This window comes from Lithobates pipiens, unplaced genomic scaffold, assembly GCF_037356315.1.
Source record: "Lithobates pipiens isolate NorthernLeopardFrog02 unplaced genomic scaffold, aLitPip1_a1.2 Scaffold_8, whole genome shotgun sequence".
NCBI lineage: Eukaryota > Metazoa > Chordata > Amphibia > Anura > Ranidae > Lithobates > Lithobates pipiens.
This window is the reverse complement of record NW_027507903.1, coordinates 576877600-576893434: the sequence shown is the minus strand read 5'-3', so window position 1 is coordinate 576893434 and position 15835 is coordinate 576877600. Positions and strand designations below refer to the sequence as shown.

The 15835-nt window shown below is 44.9% G+C and overlaps 1 protein-coding gene across 4 annotated transcripts in view; it reads right to left on the bottom strand.

Moving 5' to 3' along the window:
- Positions 1–15835, bottom strand: part of PDE4A (phosphodiesterase 4A) — a 497889-nt gene that overhangs the window by 42679 nt on the left and 439375 nt on the right. For 3 of the 4 annotated variants that reach the window (XM_077470223.1, XM_077470224.1, XM_077470225.1), the window contains one exon: positions 5934–6027. In XM_077470223.1, coding sequence (XP_077326349.1) covers positions 5934–6027 — 94 coding nt within the window. Of the gene's footprint in view, positions 1–5933; positions 6028–14557; positions 15374–15835 lie in introns of those variants that run through there. The other variant, XM_077470226.1, reaches the window with a different exon arrangement.

Genomic DNA, 15835 nt, shown 5'->3' with positions numbered 1-15835 from the left:
CCATGACAATTATAGTGGGGTCTCACTCTGCCTGTTGAGGTTTTAATTTATTTAATGGAAAATACAAGAGGTGGACAAGGGATAACCCCTTTGCAGCAGGACAGAAAAATAATGTGCTTTGTTAATGTACAGTATATGTAAAAGCCAAGAGTTTTTTTTTTTTTATAATTTTGAATAGCTGGTTGGTGTTAATCGTGGAAGAGTTGTATTGCCGTCAGCACATGGAGATACATCCACTCTATTTTTCCCAGTGTCCATGATCACGGTACAGAAATTAATGGGAAATGCTAAATGTTAGGCCGCGTACACACGGGCGGACTGTTCGCCCAACTTTGTTTGTCAAACAGTTTCGGCAAACAGTCCGCTCAAAATTAGCATGGACGGACATGGCCACACACGGCACTTTTTGAGCGGACTGTTTCAGCGAACTGTTTGACAAACAGTTCGCTCAACTTTTGAAATGAACGGACTCGCCCACGTAAGGCGGAGGCAAATCCGCCCATTTCGAGCGCGTGTACAGGTAGGCGGGGCCCGCGAAGGAGACGTCGCGGGCTCCGCCGCCTGGAATGGACTTAAAGGGGAACCCCAACGCCGAAAAAAATCGGCGTGGGGGTCCCCCCAAAGTCCACAACAGACCCTTGTCCGAGCACGCTACCCGGCCGGCCAGGAAAGGGGGGCGAGCGAGCGCGCCCCCCCTCCTGAGCCGTACCAGGCCGCGTGCCCTCAACATGGGGGGTGCCTTGGGGAAGGGGGGGCCGCGCGGCCCCCCCACCCCAAAGCACCTCGTCCCCATGTTGATGAGGACAAGGGCCTCTTCCCGACAACCCTGGCCGTTGGTTGTCGGGGTCTGCGGGCGGGGGGCTTATCGGAATCCGGGAGCCCCCTTTAAGAAGGGGGCCCCCGGATACCAGCCCCCCACCCTATGTGAATGAGTATGGGGTACAATGTACCCCTACCCATTCACCTGTGAAATAAAGTACAAAAAAAAACACAACACAGAGAAAAAATATTTTATTGCACAGCTCCGGGGGTCTTCCGTCTTCGGGGGTCTTCTCGCCGGACTCCTCCGCTATCTTCGTGTAGCTCTTTTACTAGCGGAGGAGCCCGGCTTTCTTCCTCCCCGCCGCCGGCCTCTTCTCCCGACTTCGGGGGTCTTGTCCCCCTCTTCGGTTCTTCTGCCGGGCCACCGCGCCTTCTTATAGCTCTTTTACAGGCGGTGGCCCGGTCTTCTGTCGCCGCTGTCGCTGTCGCCGTCGCCGCCTTCCGTTCTTCTTCTTCTTCTTGTTCTTCTTCTTCTTCCCCAGGAGATGTTGACACGTCGCTCTCTCCGGCCGGAATGCCAGAGCCGCGCTGTGCGGTCACTTATATAGTGCCAATGGGGCGGTGTCACATGGTATATGTCACATGGGTTGGTCACATGGGTTGATGTCACATGGGGACTATGACATCGTAAGGGGGCGGGGTCACCATGTGACCAACCCATGTGACATATACCATGTGACACCGCCCCATTGGCACTATATAAGTGACCGCACAGCGCGGCTCTGGCATTCCGGCCGGAGAGAGCGACGTGTCAACATCTCCTGGGGAAGAAGAAGAAGAACAAGAAGAAGAAGAAGAATGGAAGGCGGCGACGGCGACAGCGACAGCGGCGACAGAAGACCGGGCCACCGCCTGTAAAAGAGCTATAAGAAGGCGCGGTGGCCCGGCAGAAGAACCGAAGAGGGGGACAAGACCCCCGAAGTCGGGAGAAGAGGCCGGCGGCGGGGAGGAAGAAAGCCGGGCTCCTCCGCTAGTAAAAGAGCTACAAGAAGATAGCGGAGGAGTCCGGCGAGAAGAACCCCGAAGACGGAAGACCCCCGGAGCTGTGCAATAAAATATTTTTTCTCTGTGTTGTGTTTTTTTTTGTACTTTATTTCACAGGTGAATGGGTAGGGGTACATTGTACCCCATACTCATTCACATAGGGTGGGGGGCCGGTATCCGGGGGCCCCCTTCTTAAAGGGGGCTCCCGGATTCCGATAAGCCCCCCGCCCGCAGACCCCGACAACCAACGGCCAGGGTTGTCGGGAAGAGGCCCTTGTCCTCATCAACATGGGGACAAGGTGCTTTGGGGTGGGGGGGCCGCGCGGCCCCCCCTTCCCCAAGGCACCCCCCATGTTGAGGGCACGCGGCCTGGTACGGCTCAGGAGGGGGGGCGCGCTCGCTCGCCCCCCTTTCCTGGCCGGCCGGGTAGCGTGCTCGGACAAGGGTCTGTTGTGGACTTTGGGGGAACCCCCACGCCGATTTTTTTCGGCGTTGGGGTTCCCCTTTAAGTCCATTCCAGGCGGCGGAGCCCGCGACGTCTTCGTCGCGGGCCCCGCCTACCTTCACACGCGCTCGAAATGAGCAGACTCCTCCGAGCGGGAACAGTTTGCTCATTTCGAAAGTAGCCTACACACGGGCGGACTGTTCGCTCAAACACAGTTTCAGCGGACAGTTTTTCGAAATTTCCGAAAGACTTTGTCCGTCAAACTGTCCGCTGAAACTGTCCGCTGAAAGCCCACACACGAGCGGACTGTCCGCCCAAACACTGTTCAGCGGACAAGGTTGGGCGAACAGTCCGCCCGTGTGTACGCGGCCTTAGGGTTGTCAACAGGGGATTAAATCTCACTTTGCAGAATAATTTTTTTTTTTTACTTCTGGAAATAAACTAAGCTGACCGTTTGCAGTGTGTCCAGGTTTGACCGTTTGGATCTAATGGGATGAGCCCGATGTTAGAAGTGTGAAAATGGTAAAAATGGCATGACACGGCTTGGGACAAGTCCTCTATTAAAACATAAAAATGTCCCACGAAGTCGTCGTCTTCTTCTCTTCCTCCGCCAATGGACCGAAAAAAAAAAAAAAAAAAAAAAGCGACCAACCCACCTCCATAAGAGACTCCTGCTGTATGACACGTCTTCACTTTGACAATTCTTTCATAACTGAGGGTGAGGCCACACCGTGATGTTCCCAGGTGATCCCCACCCCCTCTGACACACAGGGACTTCCCTATGGCTTCCCTGTAGTCAGAGAGGGGCGGGGCCAACCGGTTACGTAAACGGGTGTCCCCGCCCCTCTGACACCTGGGGGAAGCCATTGGGAAGTTCCCGTGTGTCAGAGGGGGCGGGGGTCACCCGTAAAGGTCACAGAGTGGCCCCGCCCTCAGTTATAAAAGAACTGTCAAAGCAAAGACATGTCATACAGCAGAAGCCTCCCATGGAGGCGGGTCGGTCGAGTTTTTTTTTCCTTTTTCTTTTTTGGTCCGTCAGCGGAGCAAGAGAAGAACAAGACGACTTTGTGGGACATTTTTATTTTTTAATAAAGGACATGTCCCAAGCTGTGTCATGTCTTTTTTACCATTTTCACACTTTTTGTGAAATAGTAGGGGTACCATTACACACAGGGGGGAGGCCGGGATCTGAGGGTCCCCTTGTTAAAGGGGGTTTCCAGATTCTGATAAGCCCCCACCCGCAGACCCCCACAACCACTGGGCAAGGGTTGTGGGGATGAGGCCCTTGTCCCCATCAATGTGGGGACACGGTGCTTTGGGGGGCTACCCCAAAGCACCCTCCCTGTGTTGAGGGCATGTGGCCTGGTATGGTTCAGGAGAGGGGTACTCTCTCCCCCCCCTCTTTTCCTGCAGCCTGACAGGTTACGTGCTCGGATAAGGGTCTGGTATGGATTTTTGGGGAGACCCCCACGCCATTTTTTAAAATAATTTTGGCGTGGGGTTCCCCTCAAAATCCATACCAGACCTGAAAGGACTGGTATGGAATTTGGGGGGACCCCCAGGCAATTATTTTTTTTACATTTTGGTTCGGGATTCCCCTTAATATTCATACCAGACCCAAAGGGCCTGGTAATTGACTGTGGGGAAATCCCATGCCGTTTTTTTCCAATGACTTTTATGTGTATTGTGAACCGACAATTCATTATAGCCGCAAGTACTTTTAAATTACTTTTCTTCCTTTAGAAATGTCATTTTGTGCAGGGAGTGTTGTAAACAAGGGAAACATGCGTCACTTTAAAGGCATACTATAGACACCCCCCAGGTACGAAATGTAAAGGAATATTTCACTTTTATGGTTTCACTTGAAGCATTATTAAAATCACTGCTCCCGAAAAACGGCCATTTTGAAAACTTTTTTTTTTCATCGATACATGTCCCCTGGGGCAGGGCCTAGGTCCCCAAACACTTTTTATGACGATAACTTGCATATAAGCCTTTAAAATTAGCACTTTTGATTATTCATGTTCGTGTCCCATAGACTTTAACGGTGTTCAAAAATTTTTTTTGCCTGTTCGCATGTCCTGCTGTGAACCGAACCGGGGGGTGTCCGGCTCATCCCATATTATATATATTTTATAATAATAAATGCACATCTTTGTGCAGGTAAAAAAAAAAATTGTGCATTTATTATTTATTTTATTAGGCGCCTGCAAAGCATTGCACCCATGATCACAGGTGCACATGGGATGTCATCACTCCCCATGCACAGGCTTGGGAGAGACATCATTGTGGCCTTACCAACCAAGCAGCAAATGAGTCAGAACCCAGAAGGAAGACGAGGATACTAACACACACCAACAGTGGGCTTTATTCCTCCTACTGACATCAATGATGGGGCACTATTCTTTCTGCTGACACCAACAACAGGACATAATTCTTCCCACTGACATCAATGATGGTGCACTGTTCCTGCCACTAATACCAATAAAGGGGCACATTTCCTTCTCCTATTGACCACCAAGCCTGAGAAATTGTGGATTTCATTGATGCTGGGGCATTTTCTACTCTTCCTGATCACAGTCCAGCCAGCCTAAATTCTGAAAAGCAGTAAACTGGCCCCTTGTTTAGAAGTTTGGAGACCCCTGGTCTAGACTGCTGACCAACATTTAGGACCCATACAAAAGCCCTCAAGTAACACATTACATTGGACCCTGGAAGTTTATTGCTTGGTCTATGTACCCTCCTTTATCTTCATAAGATCTTTTAGCCCCTGCATCGGCATGTTTGCTGTTATCCTCTTTTAAAGCAATAGAAATGACTAACAGAAAATGGACAGTTCAGTGGATATGAGATCAGGGCTCTGTGTTGGCCACTTGAGTTCTTCCCCTCCAAACCATGCCTTTATGGACCTAGCTTGGTGTGCATGGGGCACAGTCATTCTGGAACCAAACGGATCCTTCCAAAAAATTGTTCAGACATGGTTGGAAGTACACGGTTGCCTATAACACTACTCTTCCCTGGGAACACCTAAAACTTAATACATTGGTGTGTCCATGTAGTTTTGGCAATATATGTAGGTGTAATAGTCAGGTGTCCATAAACTTTTTGACATATAGTGTACTTCAGTAAAAGTCTATGGAAATAATGTAGTCAAACCTTTTATTGGAAACAATATTTACTGTAAGGGACTTATTTTGCAATCCTTTTTTCAGTTGCCTGACAAGGATGTTGACTGCAATATAAAGCTGCAGAAGCCATAGCAGGAGAATGCACTTTATATGATCATAGACCACAGCATGCAAGCAAAACAATACCAAAAATGATTTTTTAACAGCAAACCTAAAATGATAATTTAATGAAAATACAAACCATGATAATAATCCTTTAAGACTGGCATTGAACCTGTGATTGTAATTCTGTTCAGCCAGTCCTATAATTTACGCATTCTTTCCAAACTTGCGATAAGTGACACCCCCCCCCCCCATGTTTTCATCTTCATCATGCCTCGCCTGTGTGATGAGAGGACAAGAACCATCAGTTCAAGTTGTAAAGCAAAATAGTGGTGTCACCATTCTGATATCATTCCCAGGACTGGCTGAAAAGAATTTCAAATCACTTAAACAAAAACTGCAATGAAACTGTACACGCCTGGAATTCTTCTTTAATGCAGAGTGTGACTCACCGAGAAAAGTGTTGGAAATATATTCTGAGACCTGGTTCCCGGAACGGCTCATCTCAGACAAGTGTGTTAGCTCACGGTTCAACATCCTCTTGAACTGTGGGAGACAGAGACCATTAAAAGAAAGTCAGTCATTTACCTTGGAAATGTCCGATACAGAGGTATGTGACCACAGATATGTACACCAGAGCAGCCCTCCCAGAAAGTTAGGCCGTTTTTATTTTATTTATTTGCCGTAACAGTCGCTATCTTTTGTCATTTGATAATAACCACAAGCAAGAGAAATTCTCGTAAGTAAAGATGGTTTGACCTTGGAAATATCTGGCGCTGGAAATGCCAAATACAGGCATACCCCACTTTTAAGTACACAATGAGGTTTATTTACTAAAGCTGGAGAGTGAAAAATCAGGCTCACTTCTGCATAGAAACCAATGAGCTTCCAGATTTTATTACCAGGCTTAATTGAACAAGCTGAGGTTAGAAGCTCATTGGTTTCTATGCAGAAGTGAGCCTGATTTTGCACTTTCCAGCTTTAGTAAATAAACCCCATCCTGCACTTAAAAGTGGGGTATGCCTGTATAGCTGTCCATTAGATTGAAATACTGTCATTTATAAACCATATTTTAAATGCTTTATTCTTTTCATGCTTAAATCTGTTAAATACATTCCAAGTACAGTACATCAAAATACAGGAAGTCTATCCCGTTCCTCTTTATTTCATCGTTTATGGACATGTCCTTCTGTCTCCTATTGGGATCAAGTCCTGACATATGAATAGAGTAACCTCCATCTGTCCCACTAAGGACCCATTGCTCTGTATCTTTGACTACGAGGACTCCTCTGCCTAGACCCCTACTTCGACTACCTAAGGTCTGCCCCAGTGGGCTCATCTGTCTCCTGGTGGCACACAGAGTGATCCTTAGGGCGTGGATCCAGCCCTCACGTATTTCAGCCATGCAAAAAAAATTTTACTGTCCCCGTTTTATTATTTGGAAAAATTGCATAGAACTTGTTCAGAACTACAAAACTACCTACCGTTTCTTTTCCCGGTGGAGACAATACATGGAGCATTCCTTTTCTATGGCAGAACTCACCCTTCTCATGAAGCCGTTTTAGTATACCGACTGGTACTTGAAAGCCAACCTTACCAACACATTAGGCAAACTGAAGATTTCTGACACTGATCAGCCCCTTGATCCCCCTACTACATCAAGAGCTGATGCTTAGACCCCCCTGCATCTAGGAATTATATTGGAAAGTGTTCTTGTTTAGAGGTTGCAGTATGGGTTATATCTATTTTGTTTTGTTGTCTTTTGTCCTAGCAGGATAATCTTCCATTCCTGCAAATATATTCAATACTCTATAATCTGTGAGGTCGATACATCTTGGCTATCTTACGTTTACACTGTATTCCTTATTTTGAAAACTAGGAACTTTTTCATTTTTATGCTCCGACACCTCTTGTTATAAACCTCTTGTATTTCTTGCTATGCAAAGTTATGCTGTTATGCCACTTCGAAGCCTTTGCAGTATATCCGTTATGTTTTCTTGAAGTTTATTAAAAAAAAAAAAAAAAAAGCATGCAGGACGTGCAAAGTCTTAGGCCCCTTTCACACGGGATGTTCATCCGCAGACACCCGCTGTCCCATAGGGATGCATGTATGTCCGTATTTCATCCACAAACGGATGGATGAAATATGAACATACTGTCCGCATGTGTGAAAGGGGCCTTAAGGAGTTCATTTTCTATAGAAAGCAGACACAGGGGAAATAGAAAAGCCTGTCCTCTGTCAGCATGCTGCAGAGAAGAACCCTTCATCTCTGTTGAAGCAGTGGTTTCTCTGCAGAGGTCTGACATGCCACTTCCTAAGTCAGACCTATAGCTCTACAATCAGCAAATTTCATTATATCTGCTGATTGGGGAGCTCAGCAGCAAGCAAGGGTCCTTCTCTACAGCTGGCAGGGGATATGCTTTCCATAGAAAAAATCTAAGAATACAAGTACTTTCAACTTCTACATAACTACCTGGTCATACTACAAGCACCTTCTGCATCACACTCTAATGCAAAATCCATAGACTACATGCACATCCACCTTCTCCATCACTCTAATACTTGTTCATACTACAAGTATCTGCACTTTTTGCATCACTTACCTAACCATAATACACATACCTCCACTTTCTGCATTACTCTTTAATACCAAAACATACTATAAGTACTTATAAGCCTCTCCACCTGCATCACTCTCCAACACCCAACACAAGTACCTTTACCATCTTCCTAACACGCTAATACCTATATTCTAATACAAGTTTGTACACCTGCATCCCTCACTAATGCCGACTATACTACAAGTACCCTCACCTTCTAATTCACTCTAGCACCTGATTATACACTACAAGTACCCCCACCTTCTATAATACTCACTAATACCCAGCTAAACTACAAGTGTCCCCACCTTCTACATCACTCTCTAATACATAAACATACCACAAGAACATCTACAGTGCCTGGAAAAAGTATTCAGGCCCGTTGAAATTTCCCACATTTTGTCATGTTACAACCAAAAACGTCAATGTATTTTATGTGATAGACCAGCACAAAGTGGCACATAATTGTGACGTGGAAGGAAAATGGTTTTCAAAATGTTTTACAAATAAATATCTGAAAAATGTGATGTGCATTTGCATTAAGCCCCCTTTACTATGATACCTCTAACTAAAATCTAGTGGGACCAATTGCCTTCAGAAGTCACCTAATTAGTAAATGAAGTCCACCTGTGTCTAATTGAATCTCAGTATAAATTCAGCTGTTCTGTGAAGCCCTCAGAGTTTTTTTATTTTTTTTTAGAGAACCTTGATGAACAAACATCATGAAGGCCAAGGAACACACCAGACACTTCAGGGATAAAGTTGTGGAGAAGTTTAAAGCAGGGTTAGGTTATAAAAAAAATATCCCAAGCTTTGAACATCTAACGGAGAACTGTTCAATCCATCATCTGAAAAACGTAAGAGTATGGCACAACTGCAAACCTACCAAGACATGGCCGTCCACCTAAACTGACAGGCCGGGCAAGGAGAGCATTAATCAGAGAAGAAGCCAAGAGGCCCATGGTAACTCTGGAGGAGCTGCAGAGATCCACAGCTCAGGGGGGAGAATCTGTCCACAGGACAACTATTAGTCGTGCGCTCCACAAATCTGGCCTTTATGGAAGAGTGGCAAGAAGAAAACCATTGTTGAAAGAAAGCCATAAGTAGTCCTGTTTGCAGTTTGCGAGAAGCCATGTGGGGGACACAGTAAACATATGGAAGTTGCTCTGGTAAGACAAGACCAAAATTGAACTTTTTGGCCTAAAAGCAAAAAACACTGTGTGGTGGAAAACTAACATTGCACATCACCCTGAACATACCATCCTCACCGTGAAACATGGTGGCGGTAGCATCATGTTGTGGAGATGCTTTTCGTCAGCAGGGACAGGGAAACTGGTCAGAGTTGATGGGAAGATGGATGGAGCTAAAAACAGGGCAATCTTAGAAGGCAACCCGTTAGAGTCTGCAAAAGACTTGAGACTGGGGCAGAGCTTTACCTTCCTGCAGGACAACAAACCTAAACATACAGGCAGAGCTACAGTGGAATGGTTTAGATCAAAGCATATTTATGTGTTATGTACACACGGTCGTAAATTCAGACGGAAAAAGTCAGATCGGATAATATTGTCGGAAAATCCGATCGTGTGTGGGCTCAATAGGACATTTTCCGTCGGAAATTCCAATGGAAAAAATTTGAGAGCAGGATCTCAAATTTTCTGACAAAAAAATCCAATATAACTTTTTCCAATCGTTTGTAGAGAATTCTGATTGGACAAAGTGCCACGCATGGTCAGATCAAATTAAGAGACCAAAGCTATTGGCTACTAGCCTCAACGTAGTCCTGACGTAAAGAACGAACATCATCACGTTCCGAACGTTTGGCTTTTCCAACAACTTTGTCCGACCGTGTGTATGCAACACCAGTTTAGGACAAAATCCGTTGGAAAAATTCTGACGGATTTTGTTGTTGGAATGTCCGACCGTGTGTACAAGGCATTAGAATGTCCCAATCAAAGCCAAACCTGAATCCAATTGAGAATTTGTGGCAAGACTTGAAAATTGGTGTTCACAGACACTCTCCATCCAATCTGACAGAGCTTGAGCTATTTTGCAAGGAAGAATGGGCAAAAATGTCAAGGGGTTTGAATACTTTTTCAAGGCACTGTACATCACTCTCTGAAACCCAACCATACTACAAAATGCCTCCACCATCTACATCACTCTGAAACCCAAGTATACTACAAGTGCCCCCACCTACTCCATACCAAAACATACTATGGGAACCTACAAATGCATCACAGTATAAGGGGCCAGTTACACATTCATCAAAAAATATAGCTAAAAAGAGGTAGTGCAAGTATCTAATTATTTTTTTTTTTATCAGGACAGACAGAGATGGAGGGTTAGCACTGTGAGCCAATCAGGCTCTACCACACAAAGTGCAAAGGGCTTCTAATTTAACACTTGCTGATAGGCAAGAGCAGCAGAATAATGACCCTATCAGTGTAGTGTCACTGTCCAATCAGTGGGCTGGGGGGGCAGATCAGTGACCAAGCTGTATTGCCCAATTTCAGCATAGCAAATTGTGGTCATTAAGCTTTTTGCTTGGGGTGACGATCACAAGACTGGCAGTACAGAATAAAAAATGTTTTGATGCATAATAGAGTTAATAAAAATGTGAATTTATTTAATAGCTTGTCTGGATTTCAGCTTTAAATATTTATTTCTGGTTGCCAAACTCATCAAAATGGCACTGTCTGGGCACCTTAGGTCAAGGGTTACCACATAAGCATTGTTATCAAGCTGTCCTGATGAAGCAGACTTTGATCTTCCAAACACATAAAACTTAAAGTAGAACTATAGGCAATTTTTTTTCCCCCCATTTTGGATAGCGCAAGGGAGGGTAGTAACCCCTGTCAGATTTATTTTTGCAATCTGTGTCCCATTTCCGAGATTTCCCTTCACTTCCTGTCCCATAACCAAACAGGAAGTGAGAGGAAATCCCTGAAAATTAAAGGAATTCCCTGGGGACCCCCAGGTCAACAGAACTAGTGTCCCCATGGGAACAATTTCCCTCTATTACTTTTCTGGGGACAACCCAGAATGTGGAGATTTTCTTTTACTTTCACTGATAATGGTAAAACATGACAAATAGAGAGGGTGAATCTCCTTAATGAGGACAACGACAGCAATACAAACTGACAGGTATTCTAATATATCTCTATGCTATCCAAAACAAAAAAAAAAAGTTTTGCCTTTAGTTATGGTATAATTTAAATCTACCAGCTGAAAAAAAAACACATCTGAATGTCATCATACAAGATAATGATTGGCGATGCTCCTCAAGGACAATACCGACCTCGAAATAGGCATATTATATGTGACCTTTATTTACATTCATGTTTGATCCAAAGAATTTCTTGAAAGCATTGATAGCATTTAAACCTTACAACAATAAAAAATGTTATGATCTCTTAACAGTTTGATAAAAAAATGCACGTGCGATAACTCTTTACCTGAGGCACGGGTGTCCAACCTGTGGCCCAATACAAAATCTAAGCCCTTGTACACACGGTCGGAGATTCAGACGGAATGTGTCCTATCGGACCATTTTGTCGGATATTCCGACTGTGTGTGGTCTGCATCGGACTGTTTCCGTCGGAATATCCGACGGACCAACTTTTCCAACTTGCCGGTAAAATTTTCCGAAAAATGCTCCGATCGGACATACTCCGATCATGTGTAGCCTACTCCGACGGACAAAGTGCCACGCATGCTCAGGTCAAATTCCTAGACCAAAGCTATTGGCTACTAGCCTGAACGTAGTCCCGTCGTAACGAAATAACGTCATCACGTTATGTACAATCGGATTTGTCCGACCGTGTGTATGCAACATCACTTCCGGAAATAATCCGTCGGAATTACTCGGGATTAAACGTACTTAAAAATACAGATTTTTTTTTTTTTTTTCTTGCAAAAATGCATTTACACTTAACACATGCGGATGAATAAAAATTTGATAGGGTCTCTACTGGACTGTTAAGTTTTAAGTTTCCTCTTCCCAAAGAAAAATCTCCCACTCTTCACAATCACCCCTTATTAATGCCATGAGTTTTCGGCAGCACCTATACATGTGAGCAACTATTGTCATGGATGAAGCACATAAAGGGTAAAATTAAAACCAAAATATCTAATGAGCACCTTGAGAATTGCTACTACAACCATCGAACCAGATATTGATGCGTTTGTTTATCAAAAATATCGCACTGGTTTTATGTTGCCCCTTTTCACGATCAGTGAACGTTAACTTGCGATCTGCCCTACTTTTTCTGCTCATCGGCTATCCCTATCGTTAGTGTATTGTACATGTTGTGTGTGGCCCAAGACAATTCCTCTTCTTACAATGTGGTCAGGAAGGTAAAAATGTTGGACACCCCTGACCTAAGTTGTTCATACAGTCCCATTTTTAGGAGTTTAGCAACCAAATATCAAATGGTGGTGACACCTTTCTTTAAATGTGATAGACACCAACTGAAAATATCCAAAGGTTTATCACTTGAACTATAAATTGTTGCAAAACGTTAGCACTTAACGAACAAAATAAACAACAATAATGACAATATACTTATGTTGTGTGTCACGTTTTATGTTGCCATTGCACGTTTGATGAGTAGGGTGTCGGTCCTTGGGCCAACCCTGAAAGTCTTGTGGGAGGGTGGACATAGGCCTTCTGGCTTGGTTTGCCCTCTCTTTGGGGGGTCTCTCTTCGGGGGAGCCCCTACCCAAGTACCTGGGTGGGTCTGTTTCGGCAGACCTTTGGGAGAAAGGCGGTCGTCTGGTTTCGGTCAGATAAGCCATGTATTGGTACCTCAGTTCCCATCTGGAGCCTAATGCCCCGGGGGATCAGGGTAAGGTCCTTCCTAGTGGAGGACAGTAGACACCTGTTGCACGTTTTTGTGTTCACTCTTGATGTGTGTGCACTTTTTTGGGCACTGGGTGGAAGTTTTTGGGTGTGTTTTGCACGCCACAGGCTTTTATGGAAAAAAATGACAATATACTTAGTAGTGCTGGAAAACAGATCAAGGTCCCCCAAGTTGTACATATACTACCCTAGGGGTTTGTGTACACTGGCAATTCATCATGAGAAGCAGACACCTTTTTCATGGATGAAACTAAACTTCTTGAGGCTCCTGAACAGAGTTTATTTATAAAGGGAAGCCTGACTTTTCTTTACATGGTGGATCCTGAACACAGCTAAATGCAAGAAAATAGGACATGGTGCATTAAAGAACTTCATTGTCTACAACAGTTTTCCTGCATTTGTTAATGCAACAGTGGGAATTCTTCCCACCGACCATCACACTAATGTATCACGACTTGTAGATATAGTAATTTTTTAGCAGGGGTTCCCTGAGACCAGACAGTTATTTCAAGGGTTCCTCTGGGTTGAAAAGGTTGAGAAAGGCTGCTCTAGATCCTGCAGGAACATTCCTGGTCTACACAACACCCAATATGGTTTTAAAATCTTTGATCAAAAGAAAATAAATGAATAGTTTCTTGACACCATTAATATCAGCCTAATTCCCTGGAACAACTTTATGAACCCCTCAACTCTAGCCATTACTGCTAATAGGAAAGATTTCCAATCCACACTTGTACAGTTAGTCATCCCCACCTTTGAGAGAAAATTCACAAGCCTGTCCACCCTTACTTTCACAAAATAAAGAAAATTGATATTTTTTGAAGAACGTTTGTCACAAGATTAAAAAAATAAACTTCTGAGAATGCCGGTTGTGTGTTTATCACTAGATTTAATAACTCTAAAGCCCCATAGACACCATCAGATTATCTGCTGAGTTTTTCCTTCAGATTTACCAAAACCATGTAGTAGAAGGGCCTGCCTGATTGCATACACATTGAAACTCCTAAGGTTTGTCCTCATATTATATGGTTTTGGTAAATCTGAAGGAAACACTCAGCAGATAATCTGATAGTGTGTATGGGGCTTTAGACACAGAACCTGAGCAAGCTCTCAGATGATTAAAGTCAGAATAACTTATCTCAACACGTGTTCTGGGATAGTGACTTAGAAAGTGCTGAAGCCAAATCATCAGCATGACAGCTGGGCAACTAACTTTTTTTTTTTTAGATGGAGAGTCATCCTGTGGATTTCAAGACAACACGCCTGGTTACATAGAATGGGATAGTCCTCCATGGTATGTGCTTCCGTTGAGTGCCAGCAGCAGAACCTTCCGCAGGATTATGAATTTCTTAAATTTCCCTCATATGGAAGTGTTGCAAGATTACAAATAGAGACATGAAAGCCCCATTTCTACTGCTCACATTCTGAAGTTTTCTAGTGGTGACAGTTTGAAAGATAATCTAAACTTTTACTTTAACCATAGGTTGTTACTACGGGAAGGGTCCTCACATGGCAAGTAGAAAAGCTAATAGATACATTGCAGCTTTCACTGTTCCAGCTGCAGAGGAGGTAAAGGTCCCACCACCATCAGCACCCCTATAGAGCAGGACATACCTTGATGTATCCCCAGGACACAGAACTCAGATAGTTGATGTCAGGCATGGTGATTGTGTGCAAAGGACAAGGCTGGAGCTCCAATTGTATCTTCTGTGTTTGATGTTACTTTTAAGCAGCAAAACCCCCTCACTGCAAGTTCATGCCAGCAAATCAATCTTCTCCATCTGTTTTGTTTCTCCACGATAAAGTAATTTCAAAGTCTGGCTACATCTTAAAGGGCCCCCTTCATGAAAGAGTCCTCTCCCCAAATTCTCTCCATCGTGTGTCACCACCCATCTGCTCCTGACCTCTGAATCTGTTCCCAGCCACACCACAATCTTCGTCAGAACCCTGCAGTTCTCATGTCTCACTCCTCCCGTCAATTCTCTCACAGTTCCATAAGGATTCTTCTGTCTCTGTCTGCTATAGCTGCTCTCTCCTTCCTTCTGATATTTGCGGTCTCTCTTCAAACCGTGTCTTCTAATCTCAGCTACTACTCAACCAACCACTTACTACTGGCCATGCAGACAAAGCTCCCACTACTCTAATGTCTCTCCTTTATACTTGTATGTTTGCTTTTTTACTTCCATATCGATATCAGTCCCTCTATCTCTGCTGTCTCAGCCACTCGGTCTCTGCTGTCTCAGCCACTCGGTCTCTGCTGTCTCAGCCACTCGGTCTCTGCTGTCTCAGTTCCTAGTCCCTCTATTTTTGGTCTCTCGGTTCCTAGGACCTTTATCTGTTTTGTCTCCCTCCCCCTATCTCTGTTTTCAGTTCCTGTCCCTTTTTCTGTGTTGTCTCAGCCCCTTCTTCCTTGCTTTATCACTTCCAAGTCTAAATGTACCACATCAATCCCCCCCATTCTCTACTGCCTCAGCGACCCCCCAATTCTCTGCTGTCTCGGCGCACCCCCAATTCTCTGCTGTCTCAGCGACCCCCAATTCTCTGTTTCGGCACCACCCCAATTCTCTGTCTCAGCACCCCCCAATTCTCTGCTGTCTCGGCGCCCCCCCCCCAATTCTCTGCTGTCTTGGCGCACCCCCAAGTCTCTGCTGTCTCGGCGCACCCCCAAGTCTCTGCTGTCTCAGCGCACCCCCAAGTCTCTGTCTCAGCACCCCCCCAATTCTCTGCTGTCTCACCACCCCCCCAATTCTTTGCTGTCTCACCGCCCCCCCAATTCTCTGCTGTCTCACCGCCCCCCCAATTCTTTGCTGTCTCACCACCCCCCCAATTCTCTGCTGTCTCAAAACCCCCCCAATTCTCTGCTGTCTCAAAACCCCCCCAATTCTCTGCTGT